Source organism: Cyphomyrmex costatus, unplaced genomic scaffold (genome assembly GCF_001594065.2).
Source record: "Cyphomyrmex costatus isolate MS0001 unplaced genomic scaffold, Ccosl1.0 scaffold1150, whole genome shotgun sequence".
Taxonomy (NCBI): Eukaryota; Metazoa; Arthropoda; class Insecta; order Hymenoptera; family Formicidae; genus Cyphomyrmex; species Cyphomyrmex costatus.
The window spans coordinates 58,412-68,569 of NW_017275120.1; the positions used below are offsets into that span (position 1 = coordinate 58,412).

At 32.8% G+C, this 10,158-nt stretch overlaps 2 protein-coding genes across 2 annotated transcripts in view; one reads left to right on the top strand and one right to left on the bottom strand.

The window, feature by feature from the left end:
• The window catches only part of mv (lysosomal-trafficking regulator mauve), a 21,456-nt gene extending 15,103 nt beyond the window's left edge, over nucleotides 1–6,353 (top strand). The window contains exons 21-34 of the mRNA XM_018544549.1: nucleotides 2,027–2,259; nucleotides 2,329–2,663; nucleotides 2,827–3,050; nucleotides 3,129–3,535; nucleotides 3,613–3,679; nucleotides 3,748–3,898; nucleotides 3,975–4,115; nucleotides 4,197–4,414; nucleotides 4,486–4,669; nucleotides 4,786–4,950; nucleotides 5,048–5,184; nucleotides 5,346–5,584; nucleotides 5,686–5,976; nucleotides 6,039–6,353. Coding sequence (XP_018400051.1) covers nucleotides 2,027–2,259; nucleotides 2,329–2,663; nucleotides 2,827–3,050; nucleotides 3,129–3,535; nucleotides 3,613–3,679; nucleotides 3,748–3,898; nucleotides 3,975–4,115; nucleotides 4,197–4,414; nucleotides 4,486–4,669; nucleotides 4,786–4,950; nucleotides 5,048–5,184; nucleotides 5,346–5,584; nucleotides 5,686–5,976; nucleotides 6,039–6,240 — 2,994 coding nt within the window. The 3' untranslated portion in view covers nucleotides 6,241–6,353. The remainder of the gene's footprint in view (nucleotides 1–2,026; nucleotides 2,260–2,328; nucleotides 2,664–2,826; nucleotides 3,051–3,128; nucleotides 3,536–3,612; nucleotides 3,680–3,747; nucleotides 3,899–3,974; nucleotides 4,116–4,196; nucleotides 4,415–4,485; nucleotides 4,670–4,785; nucleotides 4,951–5,047; nucleotides 5,185–5,345; nucleotides 5,585–5,685; nucleotides 5,977–6,038) is intronic.
• On the bottom strand, nucleotides 6,172–7,972 carry LOC108777604 (ankyrin repeat domain-containing protein 49). Its single transcript, XM_018544538.1, has 4 exons — nucleotides 7,777–7,972; nucleotides 7,321–7,481; nucleotides 6,905–7,241; nucleotides 6,172–6,241 (listed from the first exon to the last, which is right to left on the bottom strand). The coding sequence occupies exons 1-3, from the start codon at nucleotides 7,919–7,921 to the stop codon at nucleotides 6,906–6,908; spliced, it is 642 nt and encodes a 213-aa protein (XP_018400040.1). The 5' UTR covers nucleotides 7,922–7,972; the 3' UTR covers nucleotides 6,172–6,241; nucleotide 6,905.
• Nucleotides 7,973–10,158: the final 2,186 nt, after the last annotated feature.

Consider the following 10,158-nt stretch of genomic DNA (forward strand, 5'->3'; position numbering starts at 1 on the left):
TTATCTAACACACGGATTGAAGAAGGTTACATCTTAATTTCTCTAGATGTGATCTCATTATTCACGAATATTCCTTGTGAGGCAGCGTTAGAATCGATTTCCAACAGATGGAATTATTTATCATCTAATTGTTCAATTCCTAAAACTGAATTTATAGAAGCTGTCAAGTTGATTCTTGAATCAACTTTTTTTATTTTTAACGGGCAGGTTTATAAACAGAGTTATGGGACACCTATGGGTTCGCCTCTATCTCCGATTTTAGCCAATTTAGTCATGCGTGACCTTGAGAGGGAGGTGTTGAGCACTTTTGATTTCGACATTCCATTTTATTTTTGATATGTTGATGACATTGTCTTGGCGGTACCCAGGGAACAAATAGATACGATTTTACAAAGATTCAATAGCTTTCACCCTAGGTTACAATTTACCATTGAAATAGGTGGTGACAGAATCAATTTCCTGGATACCACTATGATAATAAAAGATAATTTTATAAGATTTGACTGGTTTCAAAAACCTACTTATTCGGGCAGAATGTTGAATTTTTGGTCTCAGCACCCCCTTTCTCAAAAAATAAGTGTCATTTATGGATTGGTTGATAAGGCGTTTTTACTATCACATCCAGAATTTCATAAGAAAAATTTTAAATTTATTATTGATATTTTAACACTAAATGACTATCCATTGGACTTTGTCTTTGAAAAAGTTAAGAAAAGAATTCATGCTATTATGAATAGACCTTTACAACCTAAAGTGGTTAACAATAATATTAGAAATGATAATACTAGATGGTTCACCATCCCTTATGTTAAGGGAATTTCTGACAGTTTTAGAGGCATTGTCAATGGAACTAAGGACAGAATTGCATTCTTTAGTTTTAATAAATTAAATAATTTTATTAGAGTGCAGAAAGACCCCCTTGCACATACAACGAAAAAGAACATTGTATACGAAATTCAATGTAGTGATTGTGATGCTACCTATGTTGGTCAGACAAAGAGAATGTTAAAAACGAGAGTAAACGAACATCGTAGTCATATACGGAGAAATACATCCTCCAGATCTGTTATTACTGACCATAGGTTGCAGCATAATCATGATTTTGAATGGAATAATGTGAAAATTTTGGATAGTGAAAATTTTTACCATAAGCGTTTAATATCGGAAATGCTTTATATTAAATCTCAAAATAATGGTCTGAATTTAAAAACTGACACAGAAGGTCTTGATCAGGCATACGCGGATATTTTAGATAAATTGTCAACATCAATTTGACCTAAGCCTTTTCGTTTTGTTATTTTTTAATTTAACGGTTCCTCATTGTATCGTCTTTTACTGTCGAATACGGACGCATATTTATTACAGTCAGTCTTTCTAGTATGATTAAATTGTGAATTTAATTACGAAATAATGTTTTTGTCTACCAACAGAGGTAAGGTTTTAAGGATTTTAGTAATTTTTTGTTTTGTAATAATTTGACTCTAATAGAATTTGTGTTGTTAACGGTCTTTTTCACAGACATATTTCTGATTTTTCGGAATTTCATTACACAACTCCACATCCATTATCTTCGATATTTTTACCTCTAGTTGGTGCACAGGAACATTTTGTTCGTTCAACAAGAATACTTGCATTCTAACTCGGAGTAAATGGAGTAGTGATTTATTATTATTTCGTCGCTGAAGATGGTCTAAATTGCAGACCGAAACGTTCGACGGGGCATCTTAATGTTAATTTGTAAGATTATTAAAAAATTTTTTTTCGCATTGTTAACTGCGTTTGACTCTTAATAGCCTTTAATTTATGTTTTATTTATATCTCTCCATTTTATATATTATATTGAAATGTAAAATTATCTATCTATATTGAAATATGAATTCTCTCTCGAAACGACTTACTATCATTTTTTCATATCTTTTTATTTATAAACCTTTTATTTTGTAATCAACTGCTTATATGTTAAAACAAAAATTCGTAGCGCTACGAACTTTTGTTTTAACCCGATAAAATCGAAACTTATGTCTAGTTGGAGCAAAAGTTTACTGTGTTCTTCTGGGATCTACTACAAAAACGGGATGAAATGCCAAGTGCAGATGCTAGGGTATGTGCAGAGTTGAGAGAAGCCCTGCATGTATGGAACCTCGCCAAAGAAATTGAACAAGCTAATCCTGAAGTCTGGAATGATGAATTAGCTGTGTTACGTCGAGATTTACATCCGGATCAAAATATTTGTATCGATAATTATCCTGCGATTTTAAGGTAAACGCATATTTATTCTTAGTGTATGTTTTATTAAAAAGTTAGTAAAACGATATAATTTGATACTAGAATTGGCAAGAGATTCGATGCGCTGGCGAAGCAACTAACCGAAAGCGCTATGACTATAACACGTTCGGTTGTAGAAGAACAAAATCGTGAGCGTAAGGTATTGATGGAGCAGTTGAAACACTCGCGAGCATTAGAGGCTCAAGCAGTTGCTAGATGGAGAGACATAGCTAAACGACTAACACACGAACGGGCGCCATGGCATTTTTCCGAAAGCTACCCAAAAAATTGGGAATTGGATCCAACTGAAGGCCCTGCGAGAGTTAGAATAAAACTTCAAAGATGTCATTTGAATATTGATAAAAGATTTCTTTTACCTGAATATCAAGATAAATTAGGTATATTTACAGATCGAAATAAATATCATAAAACATTATGGAAAATATTCAGAGATTGTCTTCAGTGAATGCGATCTTCTAATTAACATTTAAGATATGCAAAGAAATAAAATTGATAAATTAAAGAAGTCCTCACATTATAATCTTAAATTTTATTTTATAGCGTCTTCTAATATCGCAATGCCATTATCGTACTTATTTACGAGTATTCGTGAAGACTCTAATACCGCGACTTTAATCGAACGGTTGCATACGAGTGAGAAAATACGTAAGATGTCTCAGGCAAAAGTTGTTACACCTAGGGCTGAATTAGCCGGAGAAGTGCTCATAGGTGAGACATGTGTATATTTCGTTCCCGACAATCCTGATACGCCCTTGCATACGGACGTGAGTAAACCTTTAATTTTTATAATTACAATTTCACAATTAATTGATAATATTTTTCTTAATTATTGTTAATTATAGATAGCATTAGGTGGTTTTGATTTGGCTGTGGCTGGTGGTACTGTTTGGCGTCTCGAGGATATTCGAGAATTGCACAGAAGAAGATATCAATTGCAAGAGAGGGCCATCGAAATCTTTCTCATTACTGGCAGAACTTATCTGTTAGCATTTAATTCGTTCAAGGAAAGGGATGAGTTTGCGACGGAGTTGTCAGCTTGCAATTTACCCAGACGAATCCCTGGCGATGACTTAGGAGAGGCTCTAGCCTTATGGAAAAGTGGCGCACTTACCAATTGGGAATACATAACTTGCTTGAATAAATTGGCAGGTCGTTCATATAATGACTTAATGCAATATCCAGTATTTCCATTCGTTTTGGCAGACTATGTCAGCGAGAAGATTGATTTGAATAATCCAAAAATTTATCGGTAAATGATGGAAAATATGCGGCATAATATATGTACATTCTCGAATACATATACGAATACACTTGTATATTTTACAGGAATTTTAAACGACCGATGGCTGTGCAAGATAAAAAGAATGAACAACATTACATAAATAATTATAATGTAAGCCACATTAAAAGTAATTATTATTATTGTTTTTTAATATTACTAACAAATTAATTTTTGCACAGTACTTGAAACAAACTTTGACAGAAGGATTAAATTTAATTGCCTTAAATCAAGGACCATTCCATTATGGCTCTCATTATAGTAATTCTGGAACTGTATTACACTTTTTGGTACGGCTTCCACCGTTTACTAGCATGTTCCTTTGTTATCAAGGTAGTTACAAGAAAATTATTCTTTTACAATGATATTTATTAAAAAATTATTTTCATGACCTTGTTTTTACTTTTAGATAATAATTTTGATATTCCTGATCGAACATTCCATGCGTTAGCTACCACGTGGAGATTAACTAGTTGTGATTCAACAACAGACGTGAAGGAATTGATACCAGAATTTTTCTATTTACCTGAATTTTTATTAAACTTTGAAGGTAAACCCGCGAGTATATTGCAATTAATATTGAGAAAAAAATAATGTTTGCATAAGTTAATGTAATTCGTATATGTTGCAGGATTCAATTTCGGTGTTCGACAAAATGGTAATAAAGTTGGGGATGTTGAATTACCGAAATGGTGCGGTAGCGACGCGCGTCTATTTATATTGGCACATAGAGCCGCGCTGGAATCAGACATCGTGAGGGAAGTATTGCCATACTGGATCGATCTCGTCTTTGGATTCAGACAGACAGGAAAACCAGCGATAGAGGCTATAAATGTTTTTCATCCCGCAGTACGTGTTCTTATGTTATCACAGCATAGCTTTGAACAATTAAATATTAATAGTTCATTCTTTATATTTAGACTTATTACGGATTCGATGTAGAGCAGATAACTGATCCTTTAGAACGTCAGGCCTGGGAAACCATGGTACGAACATATGGTCAAACGCCCGCGCAATTATTCAGAGCTTCTCATCCAATGAGTCAAAATCTCGGCAACATAACGCTATCTAATCAAATACCACAGGTTATCGAAGGGATCAGTGGTAATTATCTTTCCTGTAAAACCTTTTTTGGTGATTTAAACTGTCAATCTATATTAGCAATTCAAATGTACAATATGTATTAAATGTATTAAATGCTGTAACTGATGTAATCGCAGGTATAAAATGGGGAAATTATGTGGGCGCGCCCGGTAATGAGCCTGTATTATGTTGGAAATTTAAACACAAAACTCAATTAGCTTCTCTAGTTCCTTTGGCAACTGGTGACGTTTTTGGTTTGCCTAATTACACCACGCTTCTCCTTGGTTACACTAAAGAAAAAGGTTATTGATTTATATCGTAACTATTGTATACTACATAATATTTTTTATAATACTCAAAGCTTTAAATCTAGAATGAAAGCCTCTTTTATGTTATCAGGCAGCAGCATGTTGAGTGGTATGTCTGTATTAGGTGTTGCATTAGCGTCATGGAGCAGCACAGATGGAATTGCTAGATTAAAATGTAAGAAAGAACAACCGCCAAGACCTCTAATTAAATCTTCAGGTCTTGATCCCGTAAGTGTCTTAAAACTCATTTCCTTAATTAATAAGACTAAAAAATTAAACAGTAATAAGTCTTAATAAAAATTAATTCTTATATATATATATAAAACAAGATTCGAATTATTTCTTCTAGAATAAAACATTTAATATACAATACCTAATTGTTTTTTTAGATTACGACGTTGGCATCTACTCCTGATTGCGGACAACTTTGGATTGGACATTTATCAGGCAGAATCATAGTGCACGCGTATACTATAGGGATTGCGGGTAAAATCGAATTCAGTTCAACATCTGCGACAGTACTTCTAGCTCATAACAATCGGGTGACAGTGATATCTCTATCACGCATATTTAGTATTGCCTGTTCCGGTGATGGCAATGGTGTCATTATTATTTGGGATTTGAATAGGTATATGATAAAAAAATAAATTTTACATATTTGAGAGCATAGAGAGAAAAAGTTATATTTATATGAACTCTCATATACTGTATATTTTTATTTTGAAACAGTTTAACGTACGTGAGATCAATAATTTGTGACCAAGGTTATGCTATACATCTCCTGTGTATTAGCGAAACACTCGGGGATGTAGCCGCTACTTATGACATTCTTAGAACAGAGGACAACGCGACAAACAATCAGGACAACAATCAGTCCGAGTTGACAGTATACACTATAAATGCGAGGGCCGTTGGTTCCACTTTATCCAGACGACGTGTAACGGCACTTTGTTACAGTAATGCACCAGAAGGAGTTTCTGTCAATGTTGTCGCAACTGGTTTAGACAACGGAATAATAAGGTATGATGAAAATGTTATTTCAAATTTACAAACAATTATTAAAAATATTCTTGATGACGTAGATTATGGAGCAGTTGGGATCTGCAGTTAGTCAGAGAAATTTCGAATAATGTGGGAGGTTGCGGTGCAATAATCGCTGTAGCGTGGTCTCTGGATCAGCACCATTTATACGCAGTCACGGAAGACTTCACTGTTCTCATTTGGGAAGGATCTAAGCGTCTCAGCAACGGTACTCCGAAATTTGTCAATTTAACGTCATACTGACCTGTAGACTCATTATTCACATAATTTGAAAACGATACAGAAACAAATGGACGAACTGAGAAGACAACTTATATATAGAGAAAAAGATTTTGATTGGAAGTATAAACATGACATTATATTTTATATTACATTTATAATGTTTATACTAACATGCAGCTTTTTCATATCCTTTCTTAATATGATTTTTTGATGTAATTTTTCAATTTTGTCATTCTATTATTATTTAAAAATGAATGTTTATTTTTGTTAATCGTGCTCATCTTTTTTTTTTATCCAGTCATAATCATCATGATATGTACTGAAGAAAAAATGAACAATGCGATAAAGTATTATTCTAATAGACTCTCGATATAATGATTAACTTGTTTAATTATATATTTCATTATATTTTTATATAAACTTTTATATTGAATCATGTATTCATATAGAGATTATATATTTCATTGTTCAATAATGTAATTTATATACATAAATTTTTATAGAATAACATAAAACACAACACACACAACAAAGTGTTTACACAAACTACTCATTTTTCCAATGTTTGCATTCCTATTGCTGATATTTCTATGCAAATGTATGTATATATGTATATCAAATAAATCTTTACTGCAATAAAGATACTGATATCTCATTTATCCAACACAAATACTTAATTGCTTACCTTATATCTCATTTAGGCAAGGCTCAATCATTTCAAACATTGGATAATTTTTGGTTGTTCTTCTTGCAATTTGATCTGCTGTGTCTCCACTTGAGTTTACCAGGTAAGGATTCATGTCAGGATGCAAGAGAAGGAGTTGGAGAGCAGGGGAGTTGTATGAACTAGCGGAAATCAGATGTAAAGGTGTTTGATCTCCTTTGCTTTTTGCATTGACATCTGCTCCATATGCAATTAAGGCTTCAGCACATTCTGTGTTGTTCCAACAGCAAGCAGAATGTAGAGGTTGCCATTCGTCTTGGGTTTTAGCGTCTATTTTAGCCCCTGCTTCAAGTAAGTACTGTTGAAACAGATAGTATTAAATAATTTGTAAAAAGCTAAAAAAAAAAAGGAAATAATTGTCTTTTCTATAAACCTACCTCCACTACTTCCACATTATTGCCATAACATGCTCTGTGAAGTGGAGTATAGCCATCTTTATCAGTACAGTCGAGTAATTGGTAGTTTTTACTCAATAAATTCTTAATATTCTCTAGATTTCCCTCTTCAGCTGCGCTTAATATGGCCTTTGCATCAGGTTCTAGAGCGAAAGAGAAACATAATAAAAATATATAGACATGAAATTAATTTAACAGAAAATGTTTTGAAGTTATGTACATGTAGTTTTATTTCCTTCGATTGTTGCAGATGCAATTAATTTTTTTTGGTAATTCTACAATGTGCTCTTTGTTTCCTCTTTCTTACTGTTTGTCTCTTGCCTACTTTTACCTTTTTAACCAAAAGGCAAGAGACAAACAACAAGAAACAGGAAACAAAAAACACATTGTAGAATTACTATTTGAATTAGAAGCTGGGATGCTGGTCAAAATCCTAACCTTTTGCATTACGTTCTGCTTCCACACCATCATCGTCATCCTCCCAGGCGCTCACTTGCATACGCTTGCTATGTGGGCTGCTAAGAACCTTGTCGCGTATCGCCTCTAGATCTTGTAGTTCGTCATTCTCCTCGTCCGATGACATACCTATTCCACTTTAAATCATAAATAATTGTGCGACTATCACAACCATAGAGATAGTAGTATGTACTGGCATGGTCGAAGTAACAAGGTCTGCTATTGCGCAGCCTTTATATCTAGCCAATAGCAAGCAAGACTGAATCCGCCATTTTGCGCGGCATATGTGAAATATATTTAAAAATGATTTTGTGTGTAGAAAGAAATAACAATAAACAGATGTTAAATAAAATACTAAGATAGAAATTATAAAATGTACTAAGTACATTATGTACTGATATGAAATATTAATTAATAATAACGTATAATATCATAATATAATAACATAATTAATAACAACAACAACATGTAAAATACACAACAACACGTAAAATACTAAAATAAATATTAATTAATAATAACATATAATATAATAATATAATAACATAATTAATAATAATAATTAATAATAATAATACTTAATAATAAAAATAATAGTTAATTATTGTTTATTAATTTTACGATTTGTAAATTTAGAAATTTTTTTATTATGCTTTGAACGTTGATTCTGCAAATTAATTTGTTTATTTATTTGCCTTATTCGTATGTAAGTGCGCGTGCGTACCAAACAAAGTAAGACTTTTCGCGGAATAATTTGCATGTCCATCTTTTTCATTGCTTGTTCAGTTTTATCTGCAACTTTTTGAAAAATTCCGGGAACTTTACTAATAGTGTTTGAAGATGTATGAAAAGCTTCAAATTCCTTATTCATGACTTCTGCAATTTTCAATAATTTATCAGAAGGAGTTATTAACCGTCCTTTCGAAATTTTATGAATCCAATCATTTTTAGAATTAAATATTAATTTTACGATTTGTAAATTTAGAAATTTTTTTATTATGCTTTGAACGTTGATTCTGCAAATTAATTTGTTTATTTATTTGCCTTATTCGTATGTAAGTGCGCGTGCGTACCAAACAAAGTAAGACTTTTCGCGGAATAATTTGCATGTCCATCTTTTTCATTGCTTGTTCAGTTTTATCTGCAACTTTTTGAAAAATTCCGGGAACTTTACTAATAGTGTTTGAAGATGTATGAAAAGCTTCAAATTCCTTATTCATGACTTCTGCAATTTTCAATAATTTATCAGAAGGAGTTATTAACCGTCCTTTCGAAATTTTATGAATCCAATCATTTTTAGAATTAATGGACATTTCCGTATGTGTCCCCAAATCGTCATAAAGATGATTGAACCTATGAGCAACATAACCAGCGATATATTTAAGCCCTTCTTGCTGTATAACATCAATGGTATCTAATTCTTCAAGTTCTTTTAAGAGAGTTAGTTCTTCGGAGGAAGGAATATAGGAAGAAGTGGAAGTGGATGTCAAGTAGTCTGTAAATAAAAATGCAACATAGCAAAGATATTATTGACAACTTTTTATTAAAATATTTATTTTGATGCAGTACAGTAAGCAGAGAACAATTTTACCCCCGTATATGATCGTCTTATCCTTGTTGTTCACCCATGTTAAACGAGGATAAGACGATACACTGGGGCACTCGGGTGATGTTTCCGAACGCAGCCTAAATCACTATTAACTCATGATTTTTGAATGAATCACTGCAGAATACAGTTCGATAAAATTAAAAAAAATTTTTTAAAATATATACTATTTTTAAAACATTTTAGAACAAATGAAATATACCACCATCAACACATTCCTCAAAATCGCAATCGTCATAGTCGTTCTGGAAGTCAGCGATGTTAGCAATTATATATTCAGTATCTTCATTGTCTCTTTCAGCATTACTTGGTGCCTTGTCCACCATGTCGTCATCAACGTTGCTAGTCAGGCAAGTTTCTTTGATTGAAATATCATGTACAGAAGTGTTGCTCTTTTCCGTGAAGGTGTCTACAGAATACTTTCCTAAAATATACCAGCAGAGTCTATATCTAATATCCAGCGCGGTTGGTCTGTCATTCGCAGCGCCCATTGCTCGGAAGTATGAAAACATATTTTCTAACACGTCTTGATTTAATCGATTTGTTGTAATATATGACATTACGAAATCTGGCGTATGAAATATTTCTAATAAATCCGAATAAAGACGTTGTAATGAGCAAGTGCTTAGAATGAATCCTTTTTGAAAAGGAAGCATTATTTTTCGTTCTCCGACCGTCATAGTTTGCATTGTCGGTTTTACTTTAGAAAGGATCTCATTTTGTTTGTCAATGTCAACTCCATAACCATTCAATCCCGC